The sequence below is a fragment of the Heptranchias perlo genome, chromosome 8, assembly GCF_035084215.1.
Source record: "Heptranchias perlo isolate sHepPer1 chromosome 8, sHepPer1.hap1, whole genome shotgun sequence".
Taxonomy (NCBI): Eukaryota; Metazoa; Chordata; class Chondrichthyes; order Hexanchiformes; family Hexanchidae; genus Heptranchias; species Heptranchias perlo.
In genome coordinates this window covers 64,783,505-64,801,454 of record NC_090332.1, presented here as the reverse complement: position 1 = coordinate 64,801,454, position 17,950 = coordinate 64,783,505, and the positions used below count along the sequence as shown (strand labels likewise).

Here is a 17,950-nt window from a genome sequence, read left to right as displayed (position 1 = left end):
CTGAATTTGGTGACTGAGCTCTTTATAGAAAAGGTGGGAAACCATTTTCCACTCAGTTAATTGAGAGTTTTGTTTGGAGAGATTCAGCTGTATGGGGTTTCACCATCATTGTTTGCACAATATAGGGCAGATTTTACACAAGTATTTTACAGGGGAAACAGAGCTGCTTTCAGAGAGGGATCATAACATATTTTTAGTTTGCATAGTGTTACTTTTATCATTGTAAGTGCTGCACATGTAATCGTGTATAATCAATGGTATTGGGTCAAAAATTAATGAAGCCCAGGAAGTTTCACTCTGTTGCAGGAGAAGTTTCAGTGAATTCTCCACAAACTCAGTTACACAGCACAGCTAAGTGAATGGCAAGCAACATGGCTTGGGGAAATTACCAGACACTAAAACCAGCCAGCCAGCAGTATTCAACAATAACACCTTGCATTTATATAGCACCTTTAACGTAGAAAAATGTCCCAAGGTACTTCACAGAGGCATAATAGAAAAAAATTGGACACTAAGCCAAAGAATATCAAGAGGGGTGATCAAGAGTGAATAAAAAGGTGGGCTTGAGAAGGGTCTTGAAGGAGGTGGAGAGAATTCCAGAGTGTGGGGCCTAGGCAGCTGAAGACACTGCAACCATTAGTAGGACAAAGGGAGGGGAGATGCGCAAGAGGCCAGAGTTGGGAGGGGGGTGTAGGAGGTTACAGAGATAGGGAGGGTGAGGCACGATAGGATTTTCCACCTTCATTTATTATGTACAGTTTAGAAACAAATATTTTTTAGACAGGAAATCAAGTTAGTGTCCAAAATGCTTTAGCAATACTACTTTTAAAGTGATATATTTTTGAGAAGTTTGGCTCAGTTTCATATACATTCTTTTTTCCAGCAGGGGTATGTGGCTCCTGCTGTAAACTTAAGATGGGGGAAGACGCAAGATCTGTACTGCGAGGAAAAACATAATTTTCCTGTACATTGTGTAAAAAAATTCCATGCACGTGTTTAAAGTTTTGAAAAAAAAGGAACAAGGTACTAGAAAAAAATATCCTACCAGGGAGCCATTTCGCCAGACACCTGTTATCGTATCAAATAATCTCAAGTTATTTTAATATTTTCAATGCTTGCATCTGTTAAGTATATTAAATTACAGGGGATTGCTGAGAAATGAGGATAAAACTCTGTTCAACGAGGGCGAATTTAGGACATCTGATCTATGGAGCAGAAATTACCTGCGTGGTGAGAATAAAAATGGACATATTAACTGTGACCGGAAGTGACGGCAATGGCCGAAGTTTTCTTACTGTCTTCGCTTCTGTTCTCCCCGTTCAGGATTGATGCTCACCTGAAATAGGCGTGATGCAAAGCGAGCAAACCCCCTCTCACCCGTATTAATGCAGCTTAGCTAGTGAACGTTTTTGTGTTTACTTACAAGAGTTAAAGGGTGAATCATTTTACATCGACTAACCACTGGGGGTATACAAACCACTGAGAATCGGTGGGGACTCGTTGCAACGGACAGAGTCGCTTTTTAAGTAAATCAGACTCTTAATAATTATCGCACGCCATTTTTGAAACAAAAAGTTGAGAGAAAAATCAACAGCACTACATTTTTTTTGCTTTTTTTCCCCTATTGCTTGTGCACATATATATAGTTGCATATCCCCCTTTTTGGTCGGAGGAGGCCGCCGGGAGCCTGGGAGTGGAGTTGCGCGCGGCTGCCGGGGTCGGGGCTCGAGTCGGCGTTGGAATGAGGCTATACGCGTAACGTTCGAAGCTGCGGTTCTAGAACCCTGGTCCGGGGGTGGTTGGTATGGGGCCCCCGGCACGCGCGCACTGACATGGCCGAGCCGCTCTTCTGCATTCAGCGCTCTGCAGGCACCGCTCTGCCGAAGGCTACAAAGGACTGAAAAAAAAATGGCGGGAAGGAGAAGCCTACTCTTGGAAGGTGAGCTGTCGTCACTAGTTATCCGTTTTTGTAGACGGTACGGTCGGTTTTGTTTGCTATTGCTGAAGAAAAAATGCTTTGCTATTTGTATACATTGAGTGTTTTTAAAGGGAAGGGTAATGGACTTTTATGTATGTGTTGATGAAGGCTTGTTCTAGACGGGGTAGGCCTCAGGAGTGACAGAAACGCATGATATTTATAACTCTTCTCTGTCAGTCAACTTCAGGGCCAAAATAAAAGCAGTACGATCCTGAAGTATTGGAAGCGGCTGAACATGCTGAACCGCTAACCTTTATATTACTATTGTTAACTGGGTGCTTTAGTCTCTAAATCCCTTCTGCTTTCCTTTTAAAGTCGTCTTAAATGACACGGTGCACCTACAAATACGTGGAATAGTACTTCAAGTGTGTAGTACGGTATAAATCTTTCAACTTTGAAAAAAATACCGTTCCAGTTTACATGTACTATTTTGACACTTCAGCCTAAGCACCTGTAGTCCTGGTTAATGTTGATAGTGGAATAAAAGGATGGGGCAAACTGATTAATCAGTTTCAGTGGGTTCCACTTAAAATTAACTATCCATTTTTGTTTTGCCATATTCTGGCCCTGCCTTCAGTCTTTTTTTTATTGCCATGTTTATTCCTGTTAGAATCTAGTTGTGACATTTTTCCGTGGCAGCTGTCATTGATCCATGTTGGGTTCAGGTATGCTTTCATGGTATCGAGTGAGGTGAATGAGTGTGCTATTCTTTCATTTCTCCTCCCTCTCCTGTGATCTTTGACATACAGGAAATTGTACCATGAGGAAGCTGTGACAACCTTGGGTTTCAAAGTTCCTAGCTTGGGAATGATATAGATTTACAAACTATTGCAGGAGTAAGTGTCCACTGTAATTTTTTCAATCCTATTTTAGATCGGAGCCAAATGTAGCTATGTTGCTTTTGAACTGAAAGTAGATAGCTGTTGTATTCACTTATCCCCTGATTCTTAGTTGTCATAAACTAGTTTGTTAAACATTTGATGAAATTTTAATCACACTTCATTAGTATCTTCCTGGAGAGAGATGTATAGATCATTCTGAAAATGACCAATCTTTAACTTGTCTTCTTGGGTTTCAACATTAGTTGCAGGTATTTTTTGTCATACTTGGCATTTCAAGAATTACTTGAGCTGAAGTAAATGGTTCATAGAATTGTACCCAACAAATAAATGAGACTCTAGTCTGCAGGCAGAATGGAAACAGTGATGCACAATTGCTGATGCTTTCCCTTATTTCACTTCAAAAATATGCCTTCAACAAAATGCATCAATAGTTACATATTCAAGTTGCTCTAAATTGTACCATTTCCCATGTTGGGTAGAATGATGACACTTGACGTTGACACTTTCACCCATAGGGTGGAATCTTCTGGCTCTGCATTTGTTACTGAATGGTGCAGTGATAAAGGGACAGCTGCAATGCGAGGTATAGAGGATACACAAAATCTAAGTGATGTTAGCTATGTAATGGCAAAGTGAGTTGGTTCACTGGTGAGATTTTCTCTCTATATTGTAATATAGTATATCTAGTGGGCACTACTTATCCATCAATTCAAAAGTCACACTGTAAATTTCTGTATCACGCTTCTAAAAAAAGAAAAGTATGATGAAATGAAGGGAATAATTTGGAAGGTTAATTGAAACTACCTAATTGACAGAATCCAGAATGTCTAGTGCCTTACCGATCATACTTGAGAAAGTAAATCAAGGGTCTGACCTGCAGTAGGGATTGCAATTAAACTGTGATGTCACTTAGTGTTTAACGGCAATTACATTTTGTTATCTTGCGTGGATAGACTGGAGAAGCTGGGGTTGTTTTCCTTAGAGCAGAGAAGGTTGGGAGGAGATTTGATAGAGGTATTCAAAATCATGAAGGGTCTAGACAGAGTAGATAGAGAGAAACAGTTCTCATTGGGGGAGGGGTCAAGAACCAGAGGACGTAGATTTGAGGTGATTGGCAAAAGAACCAAGGGCCACATGAGGAAAAACTCTTTTACACAATGAGTAGTTATGATCTGGAATGCAGTGCCTGAGGGGGTGGTGGAGGCAGACTCAATCGTGGCTTTCAAAAGAGAATTGGACAAGTACTTGAAGGGAAAAAATTTGCAGGCCTATGGGGATAGGGCCGGGGAAGTGGGACCAGCTGGATTGCTCTTGCAGAGACCCACCTCGGGTTCGATGGGTCGAATGGCTTCCCTCTGTGCTGTAACCATTCTATGATTCTATATTGGAACATAGTTTCATCTGAGCAGAATAATACACTGTATCACATGGTATAACACTCCTGTTATAAAAAGTTCATTCAACTTAACATGAGCAGTATCTATACATATATTGCTATGTATATGTGCACTTCCGATCTGTCACACCTCAGATGTCTCATGCTATCTGATGAAAATTTCTATGTTGCACTAAAAAAAAGCCATTTGCAGCATACAGAAAAACTTCCCAGGAGCAGAAGCTCTGGGGCTGCAATGTCTACAGGTCCCAAATTGAGCTTCTCACGAACAAAGCCAGGTTTGTGATCTCCAGTCTGAATAACAATTAACTTTTGAATGGGCCCAGATAGTGCTTTCTTGTCAATTAGATTTCAGCCATAGAAGGACGCTTCCTATTTAGCAGCAGAATAATACATTGTGTGTTACAGGCTATAATGTTCCTGTCTTTATAAAAATTGCCCATCCTCTGATTTATGTGACCAGCATATTTGAAACAGTACCTCTAACGTGCATTTTGTCTGTCACACCTTTCTGCAAATTGGTCAGACTTCAAAGAGGAGCAAAGCCAGTCCTTTAAGAAGTTTCTCCATAATAGTTAAGTGCCTTATTGACACAGAAGTCAGTATCTGTAGCCTGTGATTTACCTTGGCAATCACAATGGGGGAAAGAAAGGAGAGATGAAAGGCATTTCTGCAGAGCCCTGGGTTCCAATCTGAAGTCTGAAATTTGTAACCTTCCAACCTGCAAACTTTTCTTGAAAAGGAGCAGTTAAACTCATGCTGACCACACCCCATGTTTGCTTAACTGCATGTAGACTTCGTGGCCTTAAAGGACAACACCTTCACCGTAGCAGAATAAAACGTTGTCCATAACACTCCTGTCCTTGTAAAGCAGCAGAGTGGCCAAATTATTATGAGCAACAGAGAAAATCTTCTAATTAAAGGTTTTGAGTCCCAGTTACACTGCAACATGACAAAAGTATAAAAGAAAGGCAGTCATTAATTTGAGGGTTAATTACAGATTAATTAATTAATTTAATATTTTAGTGAGGGAACTTTGCAGTTTGACCTTGAGCTAGAAATTTACAAGCACCTAGCAATTTTCCAACTTCTCCTATCCACAGCAATTAACTGTAACTGACCTGAGGATGTTTATGGCAGAGGCCTTGTGATCTTAAAGGAACAGGCAAAAGTTAAGCACAGCTGCACCTTAGTATTTTCACATATATTTTCACATCGTTCACCTGACGAAGGAGGAAGCCTCCGAAAGCTTGTGAATTTAAAATAAAATTGCTGGACTATAACTTGGTGTTGTAAAATTGTTTACAATTGTCAACCCCAGTCCATCACCGGCATCTCCACATCATCGCACCTTAGTATGGTATGACACTGCTGTTATTATCAGAGCGTATTGTCTGACTTAGCAAGAGCAGTGCCATGGGAAATCCACATATACACACATTGTTGTGTCATGTCACATTTCAAAGTGTCAACAAAAAAGAAAGCCAGTCATTTTCTGCTAGTTTTTCTGACCTTTCCCCAGTGGTAGGAGCTGGGGATTTACAAACAGCTTCAATCTACAGAAACTTCCCTTCACAATTACCCTTTAATTGACCTCAGGTGATACCACTTCCTCAGGAGCAGTAATGCACCTTAAAGGGATATGTCAGGCTAAACACAGCTCCATCTTAGCAGCTAAATATCACAGCAGCTAAATATCACAACTGTACTCCAGATCCCAGGTGATTAGCCAGTGTTTACATAAATCAGTGCCCAGTTGGTATCTTGGTTGAGCCACACTTTAGGTGTTAATGGTGCGACACTTAGAAATTTAATACTGTAATATTTGTTTCCTGTGAGGGTAAATTTGTTTTAAGTGTAAGTAGGCTGGGTGTGTACAAAAATAGGATACATGGCTGAAGCAACAGTTCGGCTAATGGGGACCATGGAAAGGAGGAGTGGAATATGAAGACTGAGGTGTGGGGGGGAGGGAAAGAGAATGAGCTGGAGGCTGCTTCATGAAAAGGAATGATGGGCAGTTGGGTGAGTGACACCCGGGGCATGGACAAATAGGATAGTCAGAGACAGGTATACAGAAGACAAAATGGAAGAGAGAAACTGCAAGAAAATATACATTTCTACAGGAGGCATTTTGATGGTGCAATTTTAAATTAGAAATTGTGATTATTTCTGCTGCCCTCTCACCAGCACTAAAGTTTCAATAGTCAGAAACTGTTGGGTCTAACAGCCATAGTTCAGTGCTGTGTAAACTTCAGGTTCAGAAATGGTGCACTGCAGATAAGCTATCAATAATCAATTCAAAAAAATTCTCTTGTCAGTACAGAGATTCTCTCAATTCTCTCCCCTTCTCCTCCCTTGAGGGTGTTCTGGTATATTTCAGTGGAAAAAGAAAAGAAAGACTTGCATTTATAAAGCACCTTTCACGACCTCAGGGTGTTCCAAAGCGCTTTCCAGCCAACAAAATACTTTAGAAATGCAGGAAGCGCGACAGCCAATTTGCACACAGCAGCAATGTGGTAATGACTAGATAATCTGTTTTAGTGATATTGATTGAGGGATAAATATTGCATGCCTTATGGTCTCGACCAGCCTGATGGAACAAAGGTTTCTTTAAATTAAAAAGTGAAGTGAGTTTGGGCAATTTGGGAAAGTGCAGCAAGGTTTACTCATCTAACATTTAAAACACATTATTGATGCAGAGTAGAGGGACCAACTGGGCCACCCAGCCCTTCGAATCAAAAGTTTTGCACTTTTAGTTTATCTTCTCTTGGGCATTTATAATTTTGTTTTTCACTCAGCTGTATTTATAAAACCTAGTATCTTTTTTGTGAGCCTTGATGATGATTGTTAGCTGGCTATTTAGTTACAGGGAACAAACTAACAGACCTTGATTTGGTCCTCACCAGATATAAGCTGGTTTCTCTGACTCAGCTAGTTATTGTCTTGACCAGTGATTCACTAGGAAAAATGTTTGAAACAGTGCTGTAGGAAAAATTGTTTCTAATGGGGAGGTAACAAAAAGGTAAGCATTCAGGGTGGTTTGAGGACTGCATTAAGGTTCCCACTGCAGGGATCACTGGGGGAAAAAAATAGCTTGAATCCCTGATAGTTAAGCAATTATATTCTCATTAGGTCACAAAGTAACTGGTTTTGAGGACTTAAGATGGTATTTCGAGTTGAGAGGGAAAAATATATCACCCTTAGAATTAGTGTTTGACATCACAACGTCAGATGTTTCTGACCCAGAATCAGGGAAGTTTTTCTTTTGTGCAGAGACGAGAGCAGTTTTTACTGCATTATGTTTTCAACATCCTCATTTCAGTTTTCGAATAGTCTGTTCTACTTTGCGTGCTCTGCTTTTTCAAAACTTTTTTATTTGGAATCGAAAGAGGACTTTTCAAGAATGGCCAACAAGCATTTTTTTAAACCAAACTTTTTTTTGATGAGTTTTGTGCTGAAGTTGGAGGTGGAACGCTCTTCCAGTGGTATCAGCCACTGTCTGCACCAGGTGGGGTCGAGCATAGCCCAGGTGGATAGTTACAATCCCTCTACTCTGCATCAATAATGTGTTTTAAATGTTAGATGAGTAAACCTTGCTGCACTTTCCCAAATTGCCCAAACTCACTTCACTTTTTTTAATTTAAAGAAACCTTTGTTCCATCAGGCTGGTCGAGACCATAAGGCATGCAATAACCAACTGGGCCACCCAGCCCTTCGAATCAAAAGTTTTGCACTTTTAGTTTATCTTCTCTTGGGCATTTATAATTTTGTTTTTCACTCAGCTGTATTTATAAAACCTAGTCTGCAGATTCCAGCACGTGTTTCACAACTGCAAGTTGAGCTGTCGCATCTAATTTATGAGCAGCAGCATTATAACGTATCATCTTTTTTGAGCTGCTTTTCCACAGTTTTTTCTGCCAGTTCTACTTTTTGGGGATGGGAGAACCTTGGGGTTTGTCTATGGTTGTGACTTTTCTAGCTGCATGAATAACTGGCTGGGTTTAAAACACAAATTTTCCTACTCGAAAAGTGATTTGAGTTCTGAAGGTAATCCCTTTCCATCTCCTCTGACTCCTTCCCCAGCCCCTGCTTTGGAGCCATTGACAGGTGATTATTTATCATGAAGTAGAACTATTAAAGTTAAAATAGATAAATAATGACTAAACAGGTGGATGCTGGAGGACATTTTAAAAAAAAATTCATCAATGGGATGTGGGTGTCGCTGGCAAGGCCAGCATTTGTTGCTCTTGAAAAGGTGGTGGTGAGCTCCCGCCTTGAACCTTTGCAGTCCATGTGGTGAAGGTCCTCCCACAGTGCTGTTAGGTAGGGAGTTCCAGGATTTTGACCCAGCGACAATGAAGGAACAGAGATATATTTCCAAGTCAGGATGGTGTGTGACCTTGGAGGGGAATGTGCAGGTGGTGGTGCTCCCATGCGGCTGATGCCCTTGTCTTTCTAGGTGGTAGAGGTCGCGAGTTTGGGAGGTGCTGTCGAAGAAGCCTTGGCGAGTTGCTGCAGTGCATCTTGTAGATGGCACACGCTGCAGCCACGGTGCGCTGGTGGTTGGAGGGAGTGAATGTTTAAGGTGGTGAATGGGGTGCCAATCAAGCAGGCTGCTTTGTCCTGGTACGGTGCCGAGCTTCAAGTGTTGTTGGAGCTGCACTGATCCAGGTAAGTGGAGGGTATTCCATCACACTCCTGACTTATGCCTTGTAGATGGTGGAAAGGCTTTGGTGAGTCACTTGGTGCAGAATACCCAGCCTTTGACCTGCTGTAGTAGCCACAGTATTTATGTGGCTGGTCCAGTTAAGTTTCTGGTCAATGGTGACCCCCAGGACGTTGGTGGGCGATTTGGCGATGGTAATGCCATTGAATGTCAAGGGGAGGTGGTTAGACTCTCTCTTGTTGGAGATGGTCATTGCCTGCCACTTGTGTGGCACGAATGTTACTTGCCGCTTATCAGCCCAAGCCTGGATTCGTGCATGATGGTACGAACTGCTTTATTATCTGAGGGGTTGTGAATGGAACTGAACACTGTGCAATCATCAGCGAACATCCACATTTCTGACCTTATGATGGAGGGAAGGTCATTGATGAAGCAGCTGAAGATGGTTGTGCCTAGGACACTGCCCTGAGGAACTCCTGCAGCGATGTCCTGGGACTGAGATGATTGGCCTCCAACAACCATTACCATCTTCCTTTGTGCTAGGTATAACTCCAGACAATGGAGCATTTTCCCCTGATTCCCATTGACTTCAATTTTATGAGTGCTCCTTGATGCTACATTCAGTCAAATGCTGCCTTGATGTCAAGGGCAGTCACTCTCACCTCACCTCTGGAATTCAGCTCTTTTGTCCATGTTTGGACCAAGGCTGTAGTGAGGTCTGGAGCTGTTTAATGAAAATGCCATACACAGGGGAAGAAGTTCTACCCTGGCAATGTGTAACTGAGCTGGTAAACGATTGGCAGAGCTCAACTTCTTGGGCTGTGAGATTATGCCTTTTATTGCTCTATAAGTTTTTACGTACAGTGCAACCTGTACAAACGGACATCCCCAAAAAATGGACACCCATTGACAGTCCCAAATAACTTGCACTGTAATAAGTACAAGCTGCACCTTGAAACTACGGACACTCTCAAATTATGAACTATGGACAGACTTCAATGCATCAAGTCTGTTTACACCTCAAAACATGGGGGACGCAGGTAAGCATGAGGTGGCAGCAGGTGAAAGAAACAGCTTTTGTGGAATGGATATCTCTCCACCCAGAATCCATAGTGGCAGAGAAACTGCACTGTCTCTAATTGAATTCTTGCACAGCTCTATCCCAGAGATAGCAATTTCTCTGCCGCTGTGGATGCTGGGTGAAGAACTCCCAATTCCTCAAAAGCAAGGAACTGCACAGGGCAACATCACCTCTCACTCCACCAGTACGTCAGGTACTGATGAACTAACAGCCCCCTACCTATCCCCACTGTCCACCCCCAGCGATTCAAGCATTAGCAGCTGCAGCACATGGAGGGAGAGGGTCTTGGACAGGGGTCTGCAGGACATTAATCCTCCCCCAATTTGGCTGGGATCTCCCAGGCACTCCGGCCCTTCAGCAGCCACCTCGATCTGTGCAGGCTGCCAACGTAGCAGATCCCAGCATCAGGAGATCCCTTCCTCAATGGAAAAGGACCCCGAGATGGCAATGAACTAGGAAACCCAACAAACAGAAAATGAACTGAAATCACATCCTGCTGGCACGGCTCCAGAATTAGGCACGATCAGTGAGGGCGCAAAAAAGGAACACTGCAGGAGATACAGCCAATCCCAGGATATTTTGCTTATCCAATTTACTGTCCATACAACGGCCATTTTGAAAATAAGGACACCTGCAAATAAAGGACACCCGATACAAGTCCTGTAGGTATCCCTAATTTACAGGTTTCACTGTGTATAAAAGTGCCTTCTTGGGGAAACACTTCTCATTACAGATGGATAACCAAAAAGGAATTTGTGGGGTTGAGTTTGTATTTTATGAAAAAAGCCATAGTACAGTGTGATGTCTCCTTTTTAGACAACATAAATGGGCCTGAATTTGCTGCAAAGTTGCACCATACTAATGACGTATTAACGGTGTGCAGCATTGTTAATACGTAACAGTTCCAAGAAAGAAGGACTTGCATTTATATAGCGCTTTTCACAATCTCAGGACGTCCCAAAGTGCTTTACAACCAATTAAGTATTTTTTGAAGTGTAGTCACTGTTGTAATGTTAGGAAACGCAGCAGACAATTTGCACACAGCAAGCTCGCACAAACAGCAATGTGATAATGACCAGATAATCTGTTTTTAGTGATGTTAGTTGAGGGATAAATAGGTTTGAGTGCCAGGACTTCGGGGAGGACTCCGGGGATAACTCCCCTGTTCTTCTTCAAAATAGTACCGTGGGATCTTCTACATCCACCTGAGAGGGTAGACAGGGCCTCGGTTTTAATGACTGATCCGAAAGACGGCAACGATGTAGCACTCCCTCTGTACTGCACTGGAGTGTCAGCCTAGATTTTGTCCAAATGTCTCTGGAGTGGGACTTGAACCCATGACCTTCTGACTCAGAGGCGAGAGTGCTACCAACTGAGCCGCGGCTGACACCAGGAAATAGTGGAGTAAGTGAGTTACCCCTTGAGTTATGTTGCGCCATAGTTTGCTGGCACATTTGCGCAGCTCAGCCCTCCATTGTAGTCAATGGCAATTGCCAGTTTTCTGGATTTAAACCATTATTCATGTCGCAGCTAATTAGACTAAAAAATAATGGCGTGGGTGACCTGGTAATGACATGATTTAGGGCCAACACATGACACTCATCTTGGGAAGCCAACGATGGGACCTTTTTAAAGATCTGGAATCTCACCTCAGAAGTCTGGAAATTGTTGAGATTTTTTTCTAAATCTCATTTTTGGCAGTTTATTCTTGACAGCTTTGCCATCCAGAGCACTTTTAGCATCTGAAGGCAGTTACGTTTAGGGCTTCCCCTATTTCTACATGTTAGGAAGGTGAAAGCATTGTAATGGCCTATCCACTGGGTCTTCCCCAGTTCTTGATTATTATGGACAACCTGGAGGAGCAGCAGAAGGAGCTGCTTGAGGCACCATGGCTGGAGACTGAACCGACCTCTCCACTACCCCTCACACGGTGTACAGGGAAAGAATGTAATTTGAGGCACCGTTGGAGGAGCTGTGCTTGCGCAAACTGCGCTTCATCAAGGAAGCAATTGGCCATCGATGTGAGATTCTCCATGAATTCCTAAAGCCGGTCCATCTCCCGCAGGGCAGTTTCAATGGCAATGAAGGTGATGATGGCCCTCAATTTCTACAGCACGGTTCTTTCCAGTCAGGTACTGGAGACCTCTGTAATATCAGCCCAGGAGCTGTGAGGACCTGCATTCGACAGGTGAGATGCTATCTTCCACAAGGCAACTGATTTCATTAAATGCGACATGTCCCCTGCGCATCAGAGACAGATCCATCAATTTCCACCAGATTGCTGGCTTCCGCAGGGTGCAGGGGACTATCAATGGGACTCGTGCCGCTGAAGGCTCCACTGGAGGAACCTGTCCCTTTTTATCACTCGCTAAATGTGCTAATTGTCTGCGATGAATAATTGAGGATTCTGCACGTAAACCTGGAGCATTCAGTGAAGCACTCACAACGAGGATGTGCAGACACAAGATTTTTTTTAAACAGCCTTTTACATTTTTTTAAAACTAACTAACGTAACATTAATTTACGTTGATTTTAGAAGTTGCAGCTTACTTCTCACCAAGTGCCATGCCTCACTCCAACTTATGGCATCTGTTCAGCAACTGCTGCCCGTACCCTAACTCGCACCAAGTCCTGTTCACCCATCAAATCTGTGCTCACTAACCTGCATTGCCTCAAATTTAAAATTCTCATCCTTGTGTTCAAATACTACAATGGCCGCGCCCCTCCCTATCGCTGCAACCTCCTCCAGCCTTACGACCCTCCCAGAACTCCGCGTTCCTCTTGCGCATTCCTGATTTTCATCGCCCCACCATTGGCAACCCTGCCTTCAGCTGTGTAGGCTCCAAGCTCTGGAATTCCCTCCCTAAACCCCTCCGCATATCTACCCCTCTCTTCCTTTAAGACGCTCCTTAAAACCAAGCTTTTGGTCACCTGTTCTAATATCTCTCTGTGGCTTGGTGTCAAATTTTGATAACGCTCCTGTGAAGCACTTTGGAACGTTTACTACGTTAAACACGCTATATAAATGCAACTTGTTCTCAGCTATTTCAGTGCCATGTGGTTGGTCTGCGGGGTAAGGTAAGCCATTGGCCATGCTGTTCACGAGATCCCTGATTCGTCATTGACCTTGCCACGCTGTAGATGGATCGGTGTTCCTACAAATTACAGCGCAAATATAGATCGATATGAATGGAGTGCTGGGAAGTCCAAATGATGGCGTGCCTCAACAAACACCTTTCCAGCAAATTGAGGCTGAATATCGCAGGATAGCAAGCTCAGTCAGGTTCTGACTCAGTAGAATTGACCTAATGTTCCAGAGGCTCATCTTCCCAAAACGTTGTTCGGCAAAGCTTTTGTGTTTTTTACAGGATGCAATGATAAGTTGCACGGAATGCGCCATTGACTTGATTGCCCGAGCTTCCATTGGGACAATTATGCTTGATTATGCTTGATTTTTCTCGCTCCCTGAACACATTTTCCTGAGTGCCCTTTTTATTTTGGTTGTAGGAAAATTGGGATTATATCCCTGTGACACAAAAATACACATCTTGCCAAGTTGCCGAAAGGCTTTTTAGTGTGCGTCAGATGTGGTGGATATTTATATTGTTTGCAGATACTTTTGGACTAGTTTTATTTATGGTAAAATTTGCTCAGGAGTAATTTGTGCTGACGTGTAACAATGTACTGGGTACTGTAAGTAATTGGGTCACCTGGCATTTTATTGATCGTGCACAGTTCTCCCTCACCACCACGTTTTAGGGGTCATCTGCCCACCTCAAGGCATCACTGCATTAAGATATTTTTTTTTCTGTTGCGTTTCTTCTTTGCACAGAATTACATAGAATGTACAGCACAGAAACAGGCCATTCGGCGCAACAGGTCCATGCCGGTGTTAATGCTCCATATCAGCCTCCACCCTCCCTATTTCAGCTAATCCTGACAGCATATCCTTCTATTCCTTTCTCCCTCTATTCTTTGTTTTCTATTTTTCACTTCTTCTGTCAAATCTCACTCCCCCGGCTTCCTGCTGTAATGGAACTGGTGTTCTCAGACCAAGCTTTACTCTTGGCTTACTTCTATCAGACTCTTAAAGTAAGCCTAGCTGCTCGCAACCTTCCAGCTCACATTCCCTCTGTGCCCAATCCAAGATTGGCTCACAATTTTATGCTGGTAGACTTAACCAATGCTTAAAACTCCGGCTCAACAATTGCAACTGCCGTAAAACAAAAGAAGACCTTGGGTCTTCAACAGTTTTTCCTCAATGAACAAAAAGGAAACTGGGGTATAACTCAACCTCTGGGTGCGCCCGGACGCTGTGCGTAGTGGAACCTTGGTGCGCCCGGACGCTGTGCGTGGTGGAACCTTGGTGCGCCCGGACGCTGTGCGTGGTGGAACCCCTCGGTGCGCCCGGACGCTGTGCGTGGTGGAACCCCTCGGTGCGCCCGGACGCTGTGCGTGGAGGAACCCCTCGGTGCGCCCGGACGCTGTGCGTGGAGGAACCCCTCGGTGCGCCCGGACGCTGTGCGTGGAGGAACCCCTCGGTGCGCCCGGACGCTGTGCGTGGAGGAACCCCTCGGTGCGCCCGGACGCTGTGCGTCGAGGAACCCCTCGGTGCGCCCGGACGCTGTGCGTCGAGGAACCCCTCGGTGCGCCCGGACGCTGTGCGTCGAGGAACCCCTCGGTGCGCCCGGACGCTGTGCGTCGAGGAACCCCTCGGTGCGCCCGGACGCTGTGCGTCGAGGAACCCCTCGGTGCGCCCGGACGCTGTGCGTCGAGGAACCCCTCGGTGCGCCCGGACGCTGTGCGTCGAGGAACCCCTCGGTGCGCCCGGACGCTGTGCGTCGAGGAACCCCTCGGTGCGCCCGGACGCTGTGCGTCGAGGAACCCCTCGGTGCGCCCGGACGCTGTGCGTCGAGGAACCCCTCGGTGCGCCCGGACGCTGTGCGTCGAGGAACCCCTCGGTGCGCCCGGACGCTGTGCGTCGAGGAACCCCTCGGTGCGCCCGGACGCTGTGCGTCGAGGAACCCCTCGGTGCGCCCGGACGCTGTGCGTCGAGGAACCCCTCGGTGCGCCCGGACGCTGTGCGTCGAGGAACCCCTCGGTGCGCCCGGACGCTGTGCGTCGAGGAACCCCTCGGTGCGCCCGGACGCTGTGCGTCGAGGAACCCCTCGGTGCGCCCGGACGCTGTGCGTCGAGGAACCCCTCGGTGCGCCCGGACGCTGTGCGTCGAGGAACCCCTCGGTGCGCCCGGACGCTGTGCGTCGAGGAACCCCTCGGTGCGCCCGGACGCTGTGCGTCGAGGAACCCCTCGGTGCGCCCGGACGCTGTGCGTCGAGGAACCCCTCGGTGCGCCCGGACGCTGTGCGTCGAGGAACCCCTCGGTGCGCCCGGACGCTGTGCGTCGAGGAACCCCTCGGTGCGCCCGGACGCTGTGCGTCGAGGAACCCCTCGGTGCGCCCGGACGCTGTGCGTCGAGGAACCCCTCGGTGCGCCCGGACGCTGTGCGTCGAGGAACCCCTCGGTGCGCCCGGACGCTGTGCGTCGAGGAACCCCTCGGTGCGCCCGGACGCTGTGCGTCGAGGAACCCCTCGGTGCGCCCGGACGCTGTGCGTCGAGGAACCCCTCGGTGCGCCCGGACGCTGTGCGTCGAGGAACCCCTCGGTGCGCCCGGACGCTGTGCGTCGAGGAACCCCTCGGTGCGCCCGGACGCTGTGCGTCGAGGAACCCCTCGGTGCGCCCGGACGCTGTGCGTCGAGGAACCCCTCGGTGCGCCCGGACGCTGTGCGTCGAGGAACCCCTCGGTGCGCCCGGACGCTGTGCGTCGAGGAACCCCTCGGTGCGCCCGGACGCTGTGCGTCGAGGAACCCCTCGGTGCGCCCGGACGCTGTGCGTCGAGGAACCCCTCGGTGCGCCCGGACGCTGTGCGTCGAGGAACCCCTCGGTGCGCCCGGACGCTGTGCGTCGAGGAACCCCTCGGTGCGCCCGGACGCTGTGCGTCGAGGAACCCCTCGGTGCGCCCGGACGCTGTGCGTCGAGGAACCCCTCGGTGCGCCCGGACGCTGTGCGTCGAGGAACCCCTCGGTGCGCCCGGACGCTGTGCGTCGAGGAACCCCTCGGTGCGCCCGGACGCTGTGCGTCGAGGAACCCCTCGGTGCGCCCGGACGCTGTGCGTCGAGGAACCCCTCGGTGCGCCCGGACGCTGTGCGTCGAGGAACCCCTCGGTGCGCCCGGACGCTGTGCGTCGAGGAACCCCTCGGTGCGCCCGGACGCTGTGCGTCGAGGAACCCCTCGGTGCGCCCGGACGCTGTGCGTCGAGGAACCCCTCGGTGCGCCCGGACGCTGTGCGTCGAGGAACCCCTCGGTGCGCCCGGACGCTGTGCGTCGAGGAACCCCTCGGTGCGCCCGGACGCTGTGCGTCGAGGAACCCCTCGGTGCGCCCGGACGCTGTGCGTCGAGGAACCCCTCGGTGCGCCCGGACGCTGTGCGTCGAGGAACCCCTCGGTGCGCCCGGACGCTGTGCGTCGAGGAACCCCTCGGTGCGCCCGGACGCTGTGCGTCGAGGAACCCCTCGGTGCGCCCGGACGCTGTGCGTCGAGGAACCCCTCGGTGCGCCCGGACGCTGTGCGTCGAGGAACCCCTCGGTGCGCCCGGACGCTGTGCGTCGAGGAACCCCTCGGTGCGCCCGGACGCTGTGCGTCGAGGAACCCCTCGGTGCGCCCGGACGCTGTGCGTCGAGGAACCCCTCGGTGCGCCCGGACGCTGTGCGTCGAGGAACCCCTCGGTGCGCCCGGACGCTGTGCGTCGAGGAACCCCTCGGTGCGCCCGGACGCTGTGCGTCGAGGAACCCCTCGGTGCGCCCGGACGCTGTGCGTCGAGGAACCCCTCGGTGCGCCCGGACGCTGTGCGTCGAGGAACCCCTCGGTGCGCCCGGACGCTGTGCGTCGAGGAACCCCTCGGTGCGCCCGGACGCTGTGCGTCGAGGAACCCCTCGGTGCGCCCGGACGCTGTGCGTCGAGGAACCCCTCGGTGCGCCCGGACGCTGTGCGTCGAGGAACCCCTCGGTGCGCCCGGACGCTGTGCGTCGAGGAACCCCTCGGTGCGCCCGGACGCTGTGCGTCGAGGAACCCCTCGGTGCGCCCGGACGCTGTGCGTCGAGGAACCCCTCGGTGCGCCCGGACGCTGTGCGTCGAGGAACCCCTCGGTGCGCCCGGACGCTGTGCGTCGAGGAACCCCTCGGTGCGCCCGGACGCTGTGCGTCGAGGAACCCCTCGGTGCGCCCGGACGCTGTGCGTCGAGGAACCCCTCGGTGCGCCCGGACGCTGTGCGTCGAGGAACCCCTCGGTGCGCCCGGACGCTGTGCGTCGAGGAACCCCTCGGTGCGCCCGGACGCTGTGCGTCGAGGAACCCCTCGGTGCGCCCGGACGCTGTGCGTCGAGGAACCCCTCGGTGCGCCCGGACGCTGTGCGTCGAGGAACCCCTCGGTGCGCCCGGACGCTGTGCGTCGAGGAACCCCTCGGTGCGCCCGGACGCTGTGCGTCGAGGAACCCCTCGGTGCGCCCGGACGCTGTGCGTCGAGGAACCCCTCGGTGCGCCCGGACGCTGTGCGTCGAGGAACCCCTCGGTGCGCCCGGACGCTGTGCGTCGAGGAACCCCTCGGTGCGCCCGGACGCTGTGCGTCGAGGAACCCCTCGGTGCGCCCGGACGCTGTGCGTCGAGGAACCCCTCGGTGCGCCCGGACGCTGTGCGTCGAGGAACCCCTCGGTGCGCCCGGACGCTGTGCGTCGAGGAACCCCTCGGTGCGCCCGGACGCTGTGCGTCGAGGAACCCCTCGGTGCGCCCGGACGCTGTGCGTCGAGGAACCCCTCGGTGCGCCCGGACGCTGTGCGTCGAGGAACCCCTCGGTGCGCCCGGACGCTGTGCGTCGAGGAACCCCTCGGTGCGCCCGGACGCTGTGCGTCGAGGAACCCCTCGGTGCGCCCGGACGCTG

At 49.3% G+C, this 17,950-nt stretch overlaps 1 protein-coding gene across 7 annotated transcripts in view; it reads left to right on the top strand.

The window, feature by feature from the left end:
* Positions 1–1,268: 1,268 nt before the first annotated feature.
* The window catches only part of senp6a (SUMO specific peptidase 6a), a 151,901-nt gene continuing 135,219 nt past the window's right edge, over positions 1,269–17,950 (top strand). For 2 of the 7 annotated variants that reach the window (XM_067989198.1, XM_067989199.1), the window contains exon 1: positions 1,272–1,939. Coding sequence is in view for 5 of the 7 variants with exons in the window: in XM_067989199.1 (XP_067845300.1) it covers positions 1,909–1,939 (31 nt within the window). In the remaining 2 variants the exon portion in view is untranslated. Of the gene's footprint in view, positions 1,940–17,950 lie in introns of all 7 variants that reach the window. The other 5 variants (XM_067989195.1, XM_067989194.1, XM_067989197.1 and 2 more) reach the window with 5 other exon arrangements.